Here is a 16,380-nt window from a genome sequence, read left to right as displayed (position 1 = left end):
GAGAAAGACCACCCATCAGTACTGACAACTCGGCGGTGTGCAGGTGTGAGGTTGTCGGCGGACGCTCCCTTACTTGAGCTGTACCTGCACGGGCATCGCCCACAGATTGGGGCACAGGAACAGAAACCACATCAGCTGGTTGGTCTCGATGGCCACCAGGTTATTGATCTGCCCCAGCGTCATCTCCCCCATGGACATGTTAGAGGTGGAGAGCTTCAGGATCTTATTATAGATCATGGCCTGCAAGAGAGGGCGGCTGACACCAGAGAGCAGGAGCGAGAGCAGTGTACTCACACAACCTCCCCAGTAATGGCTGACACCAGAGAGCACTAGCAGTGTGATCACACATCCGCCCCCATGGCTGACACCAGAGAGCACTAGCAGTGTGATCACACATCCTCCCCAGTAATGGCTGACACCAGAGAGCACTAGCACTGTAATCACACATCTGGCCCCAAGGCTGACACCAGGGAGTAATAGACTGCACACACAGGCGCAGACATACAGCGCACACGCACCAGCAGCGCCCCTCGCAGGTTGATCCCGGTCTCGATGGCCACGTAGTAGGACGCCTGCAGGAAGGTTCTCTGGAGGATCAGCGCCAGGAACAGCAGGACGGCGAGGACGTAATTGTTCTCCAGAAACTCCTTGGAGGAGAGGAAGCAGACGCTGATGAAGGGGCTGCTGGGAAGATCCTGGGGGGACACGAGGGGACACAGACTTATCACAGTGAGGCACAGGGTGTCACCACCAGGAGGGATTCTCCGCGGTCCCACCAGGAGGGATTCTCCGCGGTCCCACCAGGAGGGATTCTCCGTGGTCCCAGCAGGAGGGATTCTCTGCGGTCCCAGCAGGAGGGATTCTCCGCGGTCCCAGCAGGAGGGATTCTCCGCGGTCCCAGCAGGAGGGATTCTCCGCGGTCACCACCAGGAGGGATTCTCCGCGGTCCCACCAGGAGGGATTCTCCGTGGTCCCAGCAGGAGGGATTCTCTGCGGTCCCAGCAGGAGGGATTCTCCGCGGTCCCAGCAGGAGGGATTCTCCGCGGTCACCACCAGGAGGGATACTCCGCGGTCCCAGCAGGAGGGATTCTCCGCGGTCCCAGCAGGAGGGATTCTCCGCGGTCACCACCAGGAGGGATTCTCCGCGGTCACTACCAGGAGGGATTCTCTGCGGTCCCAGCAGGAGGGATTCTCCGCGGTCACCACCAGGAGGGATTCTCCGCGGTCCCAGCAGGAGGGATTCTCCGCGGTCACCACCAGGAGGGATTCTCCGCGGTCCCAGCAGGAGGGATTCTCCGCGGTCCCAGCAGGAGGGATTCTCCGCGGTCCCAGCAGGAGGGTTTTTCCGCGGTCCCACCAGGAGGGATTCTCCGCGGTCCCACCAGGAGGGATTCTCCGCGGTCACCACCAGGAGGGATTCTCCGCGGTCCCAGCAGGAGGGATTCTCCGCGGTCCCAGCAGGAGGAATTCTCTGCGGTCCCAGCAGGAGGGATTCTCCGCGGTCCCAGCAGGAGGGATTCTCCGCGGTCCCACCAGGAGGGATTCTCCGCGGTCCCACCAGGAGGGATTCTCCGTGGTCCCAGCAGTCACACTGCAGCGTTACCTGATCTGCCTTGGTTGCATTGTTGCCTCCCAGGTGCTGGACGATCCCCGAGATGCAGAGCGGCCCCGCGAAGCCCAGGAGGTCGGCCAGGTAGCGGAAGGTGCTGCTCAGCAGGATGGGCCGGCCGAACGCCTTGTAGATGGCGACCCAGATGGAGGGAGTCCGGTGCGGCTGCTCCAGCGGCTTCTGAGGAGCGGAGAAAAGGGTCACTACTACTCTCATCAGGCGATGTCACTACTACTCTCATCAGGCGATGTCACTACTACTCTCATCAGGCGATGTCACTACTACTCTCATCAGGCGAGGTCACTACTACTCTCATCAGGCGATGTCACTACTACTCTCATCAGGCGATGTCACTACTACTCTCATCAGGAGAGGTGCAGCGCCCCCTTTGCTCTCCCTCCTAGGTGCAGCGCCCCCTTTGCTCTCCCTCCCGGGTGCAGCACCCCCTTTACTCTCACTCCCGGGAGCAGCGTCCCCTTTGCTCTCACTCCCGGGTGCAGCACCCCAATTGCTCTCCCTCCCGCGTGCAGCGCCCGCTTTGCTCTCCCTCCCAGGTGCAGCGCCCCCTTTGCTCTCCCTCCCAGGTGCAGCGTCCCCTTTGCTCTCACTCCCGGGTGCAGCACCCCCATTGCTCTCCCTCCCGCGTGCAGCGCCCGCTTTGCTCTCCCTCCCGGGTGCAGCGCCCCCTTTGGTCTCACTCCCAGGTGCAGTGCCCCCTTTACTCTCACTCCCGGGTGCAGCGCCCCCTTTGCTCTCACTCCCAGGTGCAGCGCCCCCTTTGCTCTCCCTCCCAGGTGCAGCACCCGCTTTGCTCTCCCTCCCGGGTGCAGCGCCCCCTTTGCTCTCACTCCCAGGTGCAGCGCTCCCTTTACTCTCCCTCCCAGGTGCAGCGCCCCCTTTGCTCTCCCTCCCGGGTGCAGCGCTCCCTTTGCTCTCTCTCCCGGGTGCAGCGCCCCCTTTGCTCTCCCTCCCGGGTGCAGCGCCACCTTTGCTCTCCCTCCCGGGTGCAGCGCCCCCTTTGCTCTCCCTCCCGGGTGCAGCGCTCCCTTTGCTCTCCCTCCCGGGTGCAGCGCCCCCTTTGCTCTCCCTCCCGGGTGCAGCGCTCCCTTTGCTCTCCCTCCCGGGTGCAGCGCCCCCTTTGCTCTCACTCCCAGGTGCAGCGCTCCCTTTACTCTCCCTCCCAGGTGCAGCGCCCCCTTTGCTCTCCCTCCCGGGTGCAGCGCTCCCTTTGCTCTCTCTCCCGGGTGCAGCGCCCCCTTTGCTCTCCCTCCCGGGTGCAGCGCCACCTTTGCTCTCCCTCCCGGGTGCAGCGCCCCCTTTGCTCTCCCTCCCGGGTGCAGCGCTCCCTTTGCTCTCCCTCCCGGGTGCAGCGCCCCCTTTGCTCTCCCTCCCGGGTGCAGCGCTCCCTTTGCTCTCCCTCCCAGGTGCAGCGCCCCCTTTGCTCTCCCTCCCGGGTGCAGCGCCCCCTTTGCTCTCCCTCCCGGGTGCAGCGCCCCCATTGCTCTCTCTCCCGGGTGCAGCGCCCCCTTTGCTCTCCCTCCCGGGTGCAGCGCCCCCTTTTCTCTCCCTCCTGGGTGCAGCGCCTCCTTTGCTCTCCCTCCCAGGTGCAGCGCCCCCTTTGCTCTCCCTCCCGGGTGCAGCGCCTCTTTGCTCTCCCTCCCGGGTGCAGCGCCCCCTTTGCTCTCCCTCACGGGTGCAGCGCCCCCTTTGCTCTCCCTCCCGGGTGCAGCGCCCCCTTTGCTCTCCCTCCCGGGTGCAGCGCCCCCTTTATTCTCCCTCCCGGATGCAGCGCCCCCTTTGCTCTCCCTCCCGGGTGCAGCGCTCCCTTTGCTCTCCCTCCCGGGTGCAGCGCCCCCATTGCTCTCTCTCCCGGGTGCAGTGCTCCCTTTGCTCTCCCTCCCGGGTGCAGCGCCCCCTTTGCTCTCCCTCCCGGGTTCAGCGCCCCCTTTGCTCTCCCTCCCGGGTGCAGCGCTCCCTTTGCTCTCCCTCCCGGGTGCAGCGCCCCCATTGCTCTCTCTCCCGGGTGCAGCGCTCCCTTTGCTCTCCCTCCCGGGTGCAGCGCCCCCTTTGCTCTCCCTCCCGGGTGCAGCGCTCCCTTTGCTCTCCCTCCCGGGTGCAGCGCCCCCTTTGCTCTCCCTCCCGGGTGCAGCGCCCCCTTTGCTCTCCCTCCCGGGTGCAGCGCCCCCATTGCTCTCTCTCCCGGGTGCAGCGCCCCCTTTGCTCTCCCTCCCGGGTGCAGCGCCCCCTTTTCTCTCCCTCCTGGGTGCAGCGCCTCCTTTGCTCTCCCTCCCAGGTGCAGCGCCCCCTTTGCTCTCCCACCCGGGTGCAGCGCCCCCTTTTCTCTCCCTCCTGGGTGCAGCGCCTCCTTTGCTCTCCCTCCCGGGTGCAGCGCCCCCTTTGCTCTCCCTCCCGGGTGCAGCGCCCCTTTGCTCTCCCTCCTGGGTGCAGCGCTCCCTTTGCTCTCCCTCCCGGGTGCAGCGCCTCCTTTGCTCTCCCTCCCGGGTGCAGCGCCCCCTTTGCTCTCCCTCCTGGGTGCAGCGCCTCCTTTGCTCTCCCTCCCGGGTGCAGCGCTCCCTTTGCTCTCCCTCCCGGGTGCAGCGCCCCCTTTGCTCTCCCTCCCGGGTGCAGCGCCCCCTTTACTCTCCCTCCCGGGTGCAGCGCCCCCTTTTCTCTCCCTCCTGGGTGCAGCGCCTCCTTTGCTCTCCCTCCCGGGTGCAGCGCCCCCTTTGCTCTCCCTCCCGGGTGCAGCGCTCCCTTTGCTCTCCCTCCCGGGTGCAGCGCCTCCTTTGCTCTCCCTCCCGGGTGCAGCGCCCCCTTTTCTCTCCCTCCTGGGTGCAGCGCCTCCTTTGCTCTCCCTCCCAGGTGCAGCGCCCCCTTTGCTCTCCCACCCGGGTGCAGCACCCCCATTGCTCTCTCTCCCGGGTGCAGCGCCCCCATTGCTCTCCCTCCCAGGTGCAGCGCCCCCTTTGCTCTCCCTCCCAGGTGCAGCGCCCCCTTTGCTCTCCCTCCCAGGTGCAGCGCCCCCTTTGCTCTCCCTCCTGGGTGCAGCGCCTCCTTTGCTCTCCCTCCCGGGTGCAGCGCCCCCATTGCTCTCTCTCCCGGGTGCAGCGCCCCCATTGCTCTCCCTCCCGGATGCAGCGCCCCCTTTTCTCTCCCTCCTGGGTGCAGCGCCTCCTTTGCTCTCCCTCCCAGGTGCAGCGCCCCCTTTGCTCTCCCACCCGGGTGCAGCACCCCCATTGCTCTCTCTCCCGGGTGCAGCGCCCCCATTGCTCTCCCTCCCAGGTGCAGTGCCCCCTTTGCTCTCCCTCCCAGGTGCAGCGCCCCCTTTGCTCTCCCTCCCAGGTGCAGCGCCCCCTTTGCTCTCCCTCCCAGGTGCAGCGCCCCCTTTGCTCTCCCTCCTGGGTGCAGCGCCTCCTTTGCTCTCCCTCCCGGGTGCAGCGCCCCCATTGCTCTCTCTCCCGGGTGCAGCGCCCCCATTGCTCTCCCTCCCGGGTGCAGCGCCCCCTTTTCTCTCCCTCCTGGGTGCAGCGCCCCCTTTGCTCTCCCACCCGGGTGCAGCACCCCCATTGCTCTCCCTCCCAGGTGCAGCGCCCCCTTTGCTCTCCCTCCCAGGTGCAGCGCCCCCTTTGCTCTCCCTCCCAGGTGCAGCGCCCCCTTTGCTCTCCCTCCTGGGTGCAGCGCCTCCTTTGCTCTCCCTCCCGGGTGCAGCGCTCCCTTTGCTCTCCCTCCCGGGTGCAGCGCCCCCTTTGCTCTCCCTCCCGGGTGCAGCGCCCCCTTTACTCTCCCTCCCGGGTGCAGCGCCCCCTTTGCTCTCCCTCCCGGGTGCAGCGCTCCCTTTGCTCTCCCTCCCGGGTGCAGCGCCCCCATTGCTCTCTCTCCCGGGTGCAGCGCCCCCTTTGCTCTCCCTCCCGGGTGCAGGGCCCCCATTGCTCTCTCTCTCGGGTGCAGCGCTCCCTTTGCTCTCCCTCCCGGGTGCAGCGCCCCCATTGCTCTCTCTCCCGGGTGCAGCGCCCCCTTTGCTCTCCCTCCCAGGTGCAGCGCCCCCTTTGCTCTCCCTCCTGGGTGCAGCGCCTCCTTTGCTCTCCCTCCCGGGTGCAGCGCCCCCATTGCTCTCTCTCCCGGGTGCAGCGCCCCCATTGCTCTCCCTCCCGGGTGCAGCGCCCCCTTTTCTCTCCCTCCTGGGTGCAGCGCTTCCTTTGCTCTCCCTCCCAGGTGCAGCGCCCCCTTTGCTCTCCCACCCGGGTGCAGCACCCCCATTGCTCTCTCTCCCGGGTGCAGCGCCCCCATTGCTCTCCCTCCCAGGTGCAGCGCCCCCTTTGCTCTCCCTCCCAGGTGCAGCGCCCCCTTTGCTCTCCCTCCCAGGTGCAGCGCCCCCTTTGCTCTCCCTCCCAGGTGCAGCGCCCCCTTTGCTCTCCCTCCTGGGTGCAGCGCCTCCTTTGCTCTCCCTCCCGGGTGCAGCGCCCCCATTGCTCTCTCTCCCGGGTGCAGCGCCCCCATTGCTCTCCCTCCCGGGTGCAGCGCCCCCTTTTCTCTTCCTCCTGGGTGCAGCGCCCCCTTTGCTCTCCCACCCGGGTGCAGCACCCCCATTGCTCTCTCTCCCGGGTGCAGCGCCCCCATTGCTCTCCCTCCCAGGTGCAGCGCCCCCTTTGCTCTCCCTCCCAGGTGCAGCGCCCCCTTTGCTCTCCCTCCCAGGTGCAGCGCCCCCTTTGCTCTCCCTCCTGGGTGCAGCGCCTCCTTTGCTCTCCCTCCCGGGTGCAGCGCCCCCATTGCTCTCCCTCCCGGGTGCAGCGCCCCCATTGCTCTCTCTCCCGGGTGCAGCGCCCCCATTGCTCACGCTCCTGGATGTGAGCCACACACTGTGGACAAATCTGATTGGCCGCAGCCCAGACACTTGTGTAAATGGTGGCTCAGAGCAGCATCGCACCACAGGATGGAAAAATGCAGCGAGCGCCAAATATCACAGTGCGGTGATACAAAAATTAACCCCCGACACACCGGGCAGGAACCTCCGACCCAGGGGCCACCTCGACCCCCGGGTCCCCACAGATTTATAGATTTATAGGAGTGCGGCGGATGAGAAGTGTTGTTCTAAGTGGGATGAGGCGCTCCTCCATGTCCTGATGTACTGGGTACAATACCTCTGCTTGCAGTCAGCGAGGCGACATTCATTATCTCATCCTGATTACACAGCTGTGTGTCTGTTACAGTGAGTCAGTCCTGCAGTTAGTGTGTTACAATGTATCAGTGCGGGCAGTGAACACTGGATACAATGTAACAAGTCTCAGCTGTGAGTAGACTATGGGCAGCTCCTCAGCGTCAGTGACAGCAAGCAGAGATCTCACCACGCTGCAGACAGAGTCCTGTGCAGCGTCTCCTCATCCACTGGGGAGGCTGCCATAGGGAGCGCTGCTCTGCGGGCCTCACCTTATGCTTTGGTCCTCCCCTCCCTCTCCTCCGCGGCTTCACCTGATCCCATGCGGTTTCCTCTCCGGCTCCGAAGCCTCGCCTTCTGCTCCTCCGCGGCCCCCTCTCCCGCTCTGTGGCCTCCCTCCGTGCCTCACCTTCTGCTCCTCCACTGCCCTCTCCCGCTCCGTGGCCTCCCCTCCCTCTCTGCGGCCCCTTCTCCAGCTCCAGGGCCTCCCCTCCGCAGCCTCCCCTCCCGCTCCATGGCCTCCCCTCCTGCTCCTCCGCGGCCTCTCCTCCCGCTCCGTGGTCTCCCCTCCCATTCTGTGGCCTCCCCTCCCATTCTGTAGCCTCCCCTCCCTCTCTGTGGCCCCTTCTCCCGCTTCGCGGCCTCCCCTACCACTCTGCGGCCTCCCCTCCCGCTCCTCGCCGGCCTCCCCTCCCGCTCTGTGGTCTCCCCTCCCTCTCTGTGGCCCCTTCTCCCGCTTTGCGGCCTCCCCTCCTGCTCCCTGGCGGCCTCCCCTTCCGCTCTGTGGTCTCCCCTCCCATTCCGTGGCCTCCACTCCCTCTCTGTGGCCCCTTCTCCTGCTTCGTGGCCTCCCCTTCCACTCCGTGGCCTTTCCTCCCGCTCCTCGGCAGCCTCCCCTCCTGCTCCGTGGTCTCCCCTCCCATTCCGTGGCCCCCTCCCCTTCTCCGCGGACTCTTCTCCCGCTCAGTGGCCTCCCCTCCCACTCCGCAGACTCCTCTCCCACTCTGCGGCCTCACCTTCTGCTCGTCGTATGCGTCCTTCAGGCTGACATAGTTGGTGAGCGCCCTCATGGCGATGGGCAGCTTGCCAATGGTCTTAAGGTCGATGGGCCGCCGGTGCGCGGTGATGATCAGTGGGTTCATCCACCAGTACGTCGCCTTGGACAGTAAGTTGACAAACGGCTGCAGGAATCGCACGCCCAGGTCCTGCAGGTCCTCGGGGGGCTTCACCTTCTGGGGGCTCATGAAGAACACGTATTTCTGGAAGAAAATGGTGGAGAAACAAGAGGGAAGCGGCTGAGAGGGGCGGAACAGTAATGGCGCCACGGAGCAGGAATAGCACTGCAGAGCTGGAGCAGGAATGGCGCGGCAGAGCTGGAGCAGGAATAGTGCAGCAGAGCAGGAGCAGGAATAGTGCAGCAGAGCTGGAGCAGGAATGGCGCAGCAGAGCTGGAGCAGGAATGGCGCGGCACAGCTGGAGCAGGAATAGCGCAGAAGAGCTGGAGCAGGAATGGCGCGGCAGAGCTGGAGCAGGAATAACGCAGCAGAGCTGGAGCAGGAATAGTGCAGCAGAGCAGGAGCAGGAATGGTACGGCAGAGCAGAAGAAGGAATAGCGCAGAAGAGCTGGAGCAGGAATGGCGCGGCAGAGCTGGAGCAGGAAAGGAACGGCAGAGCTGGAGCAGGAATGGCGCAGCAGAGCTGGAGCAAGAATGGCGCAGCAGAGCTGGAGCAGGAATGGAGTGGCACAGCTGGAGCAGGAATGGCGCAGAAGAGCTGGAGCAGGAATGGCGCGGCACAGCTGGAGAAGGAATAGCGCAGAAGAGTTGGAGCAGAAATAGTGCAGCAGAGCAGGAATGGTACGGCAGAGCAGGAATGGCGCGGCAGAGCTGGAGCATGAATGGCGCGGCAGAGCTGGAGCAGGAATGGCGCAGCAGAGCTGGAGCAGGAATTGCGCGGCAAAGCTGGAGCAGGAATAGCGCAGAAGAGCTGGAGCAGGAATGGTGCAGCAGAGCTGGAGCAGGAATGGTACAGCAGAGCTGGAGCAGGAATGGCGCGGTAGAGCTGGAGCAGGAATAGCGCAGCAGAGCTGGAGCAGGAATGGCGCAGCAGAGCTGGAGCAGGAATGGCGCAGCAGAGCTGGAGCCGGAATGGCGCGGTAGAGCAGGAGCAGGAATAGCGCAGCAGAGCTGGAGCAGGAATGGCGCGGCAGAGCAGGAGCAGGAATAACGCAGCAGAGCTGGAGCAGGAATAGTGCAGCAGAGCAGGAGCAGGAATGGTGCAGCAGAGCTGGAGCCGGAATAGCGCGGCAGAGCAGGAGCAGGAATAGCGCAGCAGAGCTGGAGCAGGAATGGAACGGCAGAGCTGGAGCAGGAATAGCGCAGCAGAGCTGGAGCAGGAATGGTGCAGCAGAGCTGGAGCCGGAATAGCGCGGCAGAGCAGGAGCAGGAATAGCGCAGCAGAGCTGGAGCAGGAATGGCGCAGCAGAGCTGGAACAGGAATGGCGCAGCAGAGCTGGAGCAGGAATGGCGAGGCAGAGCAGAAACAGTGAAGACGTACCCGCACCCGGATAACATTGATCTCCACCGCCATGAGGAGGCCGTACAGGACCACCATGACCCCCGTGATGCAGAAGCGCAGCTGGTGGACCCCGATCTCGTTCTCACAATACTTCACCAGTTTGATGGTCTTAGAGATGAACGCCAGGACCCAGTACAGAAAGAGCGCTGTGGGAACACAAGAGACAGCCGCGTGACCACCCACGAAACGACCACGGTGGTTGAGCACTACAAGGGGCAACCGGAGAAAACTGGAAGATCTCAAGCCCCCAGGAACCTGCTGCAGCCAAGCAAGAGAGCAGCACGAGTCACACAGCTCCCAGCACCAAAAACACGCACACTGCTCCGCATCTCCCTCTCTGCACTGCACTCTCCACACACCGCTCTGCACTGCGCTCTCCTCACAGCGACCCGCCTTCTCCTCACAGTGCCCCGCCCTCTCCTCACACCGCCCGCCCTCTCCTCACACCGCCCCGCCCTCTCCTCACACCGCCCCGCCCTCTCCTCACACCGCCCCGCCCTCTCCTCACACTGCCCGCCCTCTACTCACACTGCCCCGCCCTCTTCTCACACCTCCCCGCACTCTTCTCACACCGCCCCGCCCTCTTCTCACACCTCCCCGCCCTCTCCTCAGACCGCCCCGCCCTCTCCTCACAGCACTCCACCCTCTCCTCACACCACCCCACCCTCTCCTCACAACAACCCGCCCTCTCCTCACACCGCCCCGCCCTCTCCTCACAGCACTCCACCCTCTCCTCACACCACCCCACCCTCTCCTCACACCAACCCGCCCTCTCCTCACACCAACCCGCCCTCTCCTCACAGCGCCCTGCCCTCTCCTCACAGCACCCCGCCCTCTCCTCACACCGCCCGCCCTCTCCTCACACCAACCCGCCCTCTCCTCACACCGCCCCGCCCTCTCCTCACAGCACCCCGCCCTCTCCTCACACGGCCCCACCCTCTCCTCACACTGCCCGCCCTCTCCTCACACCAACCCGCCCTTTCCTCACACCGCCCCGCCCTCTCCTCACACCGCCCCGCCCTCTCCTCACAAAGCCCCGCCCTCTCCTCACACCTCCCCGCCCTTTCCTCACACAGCCCCGCCCTCTCCTCACACAGCCCCGCCCTCTCCTCACACAGCCCCGCCCTCTCCTCACAGCACCCCGCCCTCTCCTCACAGCACCCCGCCCTCTCCTCACACCGCCCCGCCCTCTCCTCACAGCACCCCGCCCTCTCCTCACACCGCCCCGCCCTCTCCTCACAGCACCCCGCCCTCTCCTCACACCGCCCCGCCCTCTCCTCACACCGCCCCGCCCTCTCCTCACACCGCCCCGCCCTCTCCTCACAAAGCCCCGCCCTCTCCTCACACCGCCCCGCCCTTTCCTCACACAGCCCCGCCCTCTCCTCACACAGCCCCGCCCTCTCCTCACACAGCCCCGCCCTCTCCTCACAGCACCCCGCCCTCTGCTCACAGCACCCCGCCCTCTCCTCACACCGCCCCGCCCTCTCCTCACAGCACCCCGCCCTCTCCTCACACCGCCCCGCCCTCTCCTCACACCGCCCCGCCCTCTCCTCACAGCACCCCGCCCTCTCCTCACACCGCCCCGCCCTCTCCTCACACCGCCCCGCCCTCTCCTCACACCGCCCCGCCCTCTCCTCACACCGCCCCACCTCATTGTCTTTCTCACCTAATAACAGTTTTGGGAAATTTGACGTCTCGATGTTGTGATAATAAATAATGGACGTCGTCGCTGCAATGAAGCCCACAATGGCCGGCATGAAGAGGTGCAGGTGCCGCGACGTCATCTGCCTACACAACAAGGAGGGTACAGAGCAGAATAGTGAGTGCAGATCTGGAGGTGACGGGAGGATAAGATACAGGATAGATATATATCTTGGTACCGTGTTAGGCAGTGGATAGAAAAATATTTAGAACTGAGAGTCCTCAGGGGTTGATACCTATTAATGGCTAACTGAAAAGATGGTAACAAATTGCAGCTTTCGAGACTACTCAGGTCTCTTCATCAGGCAAAGACTAACACAAATTCTGAAAAAAAAACACATATTTATGCACAACACAGCAGAAAGATAATGCAATGGATAAGACAAGTGAGGGGAAGCAGAGCTATCATTATGGGAGAGGGGGATAGACAGTTATGACCATAAATATTGGAGCAGTTCATAGATAAGGAGTGTGAATGTTTTATTGTCCTCTGATTGGGGTCTGGTTCTGTGTTGTGATGACCCCACAAGGTCTGAGGAGTAAATTCCTTAGTTGATGTAAAAAGATGTAAATCCATGCGACACATTCATTCCTGCACTGAGACTGTCAAAGGTCATTATCAGCTTATACAGTGGGGCAAAAAAGTATTTAGTCAGTCAGCAATAGTGCAAGTTCCACCACTTAAAAAGATGAGAGGCGTCTGTAATTTACATCATAGGTAGACCTCAACTATGGGAGACAAACTGAGTAAAAAAATCCAGAAAATCACATTGTCTGTTTTTTTATCATTTTATTTGCATATTATGGTGGAAAATAAGTATTTGGTCAGACACAAAATTTCATCTCAATACTTTGTAATATATCCTTTGTTGGCAATGACAGAGGTCAAACGTTTTCTGTAAGTCTTCACAAGGTTGCCACACACTGTTGTTGGTATGTTGGCCCATTCCTCCATGCAGATCTCCTCTAGAGCAGTGATGTTTTTGGCTTTTCGCTTGGCAACACGGACTTTCAACTCCCTCCAAAGGTTTTCTATAGGGTTGAGATCTGGAGACTGGCTAGGCCACTCCAGGACCTTGAAATGCTTCTTACGAAGCCACTCCTTCGTTGCCCTGGCGGTGTGCTTTGGATCATTGTCATGTTGAAAGACCCAGCCACGTTTCATCTTCAATGCCCTTGCTGATGGAAGGAGGTTTGCACTCAAAATCTCACGATACATGGCCCCATTCATTCTTTCATGTACCCGGATCAGTCGTCCTGGCCCCTTTGCAGAGAAACAGCCCCAAAGCATGATGTTTCAACCACCATGCTTTACAGTAGGTATGGTGTTTGGAGGAAAAAGAATACTGAGTTGCATCCATCAAACACGACAAGTTGTGTTTCTACCAAACAGTTCCAGTTTGGTTTCATCAGACCATAGGACATTCTCCCAAAACTCCTCTGGATCATCCAAATGCTCTCTAGCAAACTTCAGACGGGCCCGGACATGTACTGGCTTAAGCAGTGGGACACGTCTGGCACTGCAGGATCTGAGTCCATGGTGGCGTAGTGTTTTACTTATGGTAGGCCTTGTTACATTGGTCCCAGCTCTCTGCAGTTCATTCACTAGGTCCCCCCGCGTGGTTCTGGGATTTTTGCTCACCGTTCTTGTGATCATTCTGACCCCACGGGGTGGGATTTTGCGTGGAGCCCCAGATCGAGGGAGATTATCAGTGGTCTTGAATGTCTTCCATTTTCTAATTATTGCTCCCACTGTTGATTTCTTCACTCCAAGCTGGTTGGCTATTGCAGATTCAGTCTTCCCAGCCTGGTGCAGGGCTACAATTTTGTTTCTGGTGTCCTTTGACAGCTCTTTGGTCTTCACCATAGTGGAGTTTGGAGTCAGACTGTTTGAGGGTGTGCACAGGTGTCTTTTTATACTGATAAACAAGTGTAAACAGGTGCCATTACTACAGGTAATGAATGGAGGAAAGAGGAGACTCTTAAAGAAGAAGTTACAGGTCTGTGAGAGCCAGAAATCTGGATTGTTTGTTTCTGACCAAATACTTATTTTCCACCATAATATGCAAATAAAATGATAAAAAAACAGACAATGTGATTTTCTGAATTTTTTTTTCTCAGTTTGTCTCCCATAGTTGAGGTCTACCTATGATGTAAATTACAGACGCCTCTCATCTTTTTAAGTGGTGGAACTTGCACTATTGCTGACTGACTAAATACTTTTTTGCCCCACTGTATTCCCAGACTCTTCTGTCTCTCTGAGATTAGAAGTTACCTTTCAATACCAGAAAAGAATATATCTTGGTACCGTGTTAGCCAGTAGATAGAAAAATATTTAGAATTGAGAGTCCTCAGTGGTTGATACCTTTTAATGGCTAACTGAAAAGATGGTAACAAATTGCAAGCTTTCGAGACTACATACGTCTCTTCATCAGGCAAAGACTAAAACAAATTCTGAAGAATCACATATTTATGCACAACATAGTATAGAAAAAAAAAAAAAAAGGGGAGAGGGGAAAAAAACCATGGATAAGCCAGGTGACATGAAGCAGAATTACCATGGGTGATAAACAGTTACATCCATAAATATTGGGCCAATTCTTAGATAAGGATTGTTTTATTGTCCTGTGATTAGGGTCTGTGTTGTGAATTCTGCTCTTGGTCTCCCTCCGGTGGTTGTTAGTGGTAGTGCAGTGGTCTCTGGATTGTAAGCTAGGGCAGGTGTTTCTGCTTATTGCAGTTCTATTAGGTATTTAGGTGTGTAGGATCCATCAATCCCTGCCAGTTGTCCATTGTATCTTGGAGGGATTGCATCTCTGTCTGGCTCCACTGCCCTGCTGTCATTTCAGCTAAGATAAGTGTCTGGTTTTTGCTCTCTTTAGCACGCATGCAGTGTGCTTTTATGTGCAGTGCAATCTATTGTGTTTTTGTCCAGCTTAGACTTTGTTTGGATTTTTCTGTCATGCTGGATTCTTTGGAGATGCAGATATACATCCTATGTCTTTAGTTAGATGTAGTAGATAGTATATTCTGCTGTGGATTTTTCTAGAGTTTTAATACTGACCGCTTAGTACTCTGTCCTATCCTTTTCTATTTTAGCTAGAAGTGCCTCTTTTGCTAAACTCTGTCTTTTCTGCCTGTGTACGTATTTCCTCTTAAACTCACAGTCAATATTTGTGGGGGGCTGCCTATCCTTTGGGGCTCTGCTCTGAGGCAAGATAGGATTTCCCATTTCCATCTTTAGGGGTATTTAGTCCTCCGGCTGTGTCGAGGTGTCTAGGCCATGTTAGGTACATCCCACGGCTACTTCTAGTTGCGGTGTCAGTATTAGGATTGCGGTCAGTACAGGTACCACCTACTCCAGAGATAGTCACATGCGGCTCCAGGGTCACCGGATCATAACAGTACAACTGGCCCGCAATGAGTTGAATGCATCTCAGAAGAAGGGAAGAAAAGTGCTGAGCCATTTTTTTTTCTGTAGTCTGTTTTGTCTTTCCTTCCCTCTTTTCCTCTGGGTGACTGAAGAGCTGTGTGCTAGCATGGATGTTCAGGGATTGGCTTCTCGTGTAGACCAACTGGCTGCTAGGGTACAGGGTATTTCCATTATATTGTTCAGACTCCGGTTTTAGAGCCTAGGATTCCTACTCCTGATTTATTTTTTGGGGACAGGTCTACATTTTTGAGTTTTAAAAATAACTGTAAACTGTTTTTTTGCGCTGAAACCTCGTTTTTCTGATGATCCCATTCAGCAGGTTAAAATTGTCATCTCCCTGCTGCGTGGCGATCCTCAGGATTGGGCATTTTCCTTGGAATCTGGGAATCCTGCCTTGCTTAATGTAGAAGCCTTTTTTCAAGCTCTAGGGTTATTGTTTGATGAACCAAATTCTGTGGATCATGCTGAGAAGACCTTGTTGACCCTGTTTCAGGGTCAAGAAGCGGCAGAATTGTATTGTCAGAAATTTAGAAAATGGTCTGTGCTGACTAAGTGGAATGAGGATGCTTTGGCGGCAATTTTCAGAAGGGGTCTTTCTGAATCTGTTAAAGATGTTATGGTGGGGTTTCCCACGCCTATTGGTCTGAGTGATTCTATGTCTCTGGCCATTCAGATTGATCGGCGCCTGCGTGAGCGCAGAGCTGTGCGCGCTGTGGCGTTGTCCTCAGAGCAGACACCTGAGCCTATGCAGTGCGATAGGATTCTGTCTGGAGCGGAACAACGGGGATTCAGACAACAGGATGGGTTGTGTTTTTACTGTGGTGATGCTTCTCATGTCATTTCGGTCTGCCCTAAGCGTACTAAGAGGATCGCTAGTTCAGTTACCATTGGTACCGTACAACCTAAATTTCTGTTATCTGTGACATTGATCTGCTCATTGTCGTCATTTTCCGTCATGGCGTTTGTAGATTCTGGCGCCGCTTTGAACTTAATGGACTTTGAATTTGCTAGACGTTGCAGTTTCCCCTTGCAGTCTTTGGAGAACCCTATTCCTTTAAGGGGCATTGATGCTACACCTTTGGCTAAAAATAGGCCACAGTTTTGGACACAGGTGACCATGTGCATGGCGCCAGCCCATCGGGAGGATTGTCGCTTTCTGGTGTTGCATAATTTGCATGATGCTATTGTGCTGGGTTTTCCATGGTTGCAGGTACATAATCCGGTGTTGGATTGGAAATCTATGTCTGTGACTAGTTGGGGTTGTCAGGGAGTTCATGGTGACGTTCCTTTGATGTCAATCTCCTCTTCCCCCTCTTCTGAAATTCCAGAGTTCTTGTCTGATTTTCAGGATGTGTTCGATGAGCCCAAGTCCAGTTCCCTTCCACCGCATAGGGACTGTGATTGTGCTATCGACTTGATTCCAGGTTGTAAGTTTCCTAAGGGCCGACTTTTCAACCTGTCTGTGCCTGAACATACCGCCATGCGGAGTTATATTAAGGAGTCTTTGGAGAAAGGGCATATTCGGCCATCTTCTTCACCATTGGGAGCGGGATTTTTTTTTGTTGCCAAGAAGGATGGCTCCTTGAGACCCTGTATTGATTATCGCCTCTTGAATAAGATTACGGTCAAATTTCAACACCCTTTGCCTTTGCTTTCCGATTTGTTTGCTAGGATTAAGGGGGCTAGTTGGTTTACTAAGATTGACCTTCGAGGGGCATATAATCTTGTTCGTATTAAGCAGGGTGACGAATGGAAAACTGCGTTTAATACGCCCGAGGGCCATTTTGAATACCTTGTGATGCCTTTCGGGCTCTCTAATGCTCCATCTGTTTTTCAGTCCTTCATGCATGATATCTTCCGGACTTATCTTGATAAATTCATGATTGTATATTTGGACGATATTTTGAT

At 58.4% G+C, this 16,380-nt stretch overlaps 1 protein-coding gene across 6 annotated transcripts in view; it reads right to left on the bottom strand.

The window, feature by feature from the left end:
• The window catches only part of ABCC9 (ATP binding cassette subfamily C member 9), a 184,550-nt gene that overhangs the window by 118,271 nt on the left and 49,899 nt on the right, over window positions 1-16,380 (bottom strand). For all 6 annotated transcript variants that reach the window (XM_077267227.1, XM_077267228.1, XM_077267225.1 and 3 more), the window contains exons 4-9: window positions 11,005-11,126; window positions 9,318-9,484; window positions 7,778-8,020; window positions 1,604-1,789; window positions 519-695; window positions 85-240 (exon numbers count right to left, since the gene is read on the bottom strand). In XM_077267227.1, coding sequence (XP_077123342.1) covers window positions 85-240; window positions 519-695; window positions 1,604-1,789; window positions 7,778-8,020; window positions 9,318-9,484; window positions 11,005-11,126 — 1,051 coding nt within the window. The remainder of the gene's footprint in view (window positions 1-84; window positions 241-518; window positions 696-1,603; window positions 1,790-7,777; window positions 8,021-9,317; window positions 9,485-11,004; window positions 11,127-16,380) is intronic.

Source organism: Ranitomeya variabilis, chromosome 5 (assembly GCF_051348905.1).
Source record: "Ranitomeya variabilis isolate aRanVar5 chromosome 5, aRanVar5.hap1, whole genome shotgun sequence".
NCBI lineage: Eukaryota > Metazoa > Chordata > Amphibia > Anura > Dendrobatidae > Ranitomeya > Ranitomeya variabilis.
The sequence above is the reverse complement of the archived record's forward strand: the minus strand, read 5'-3'. Positions and strand labels throughout refer to the sequence as shown.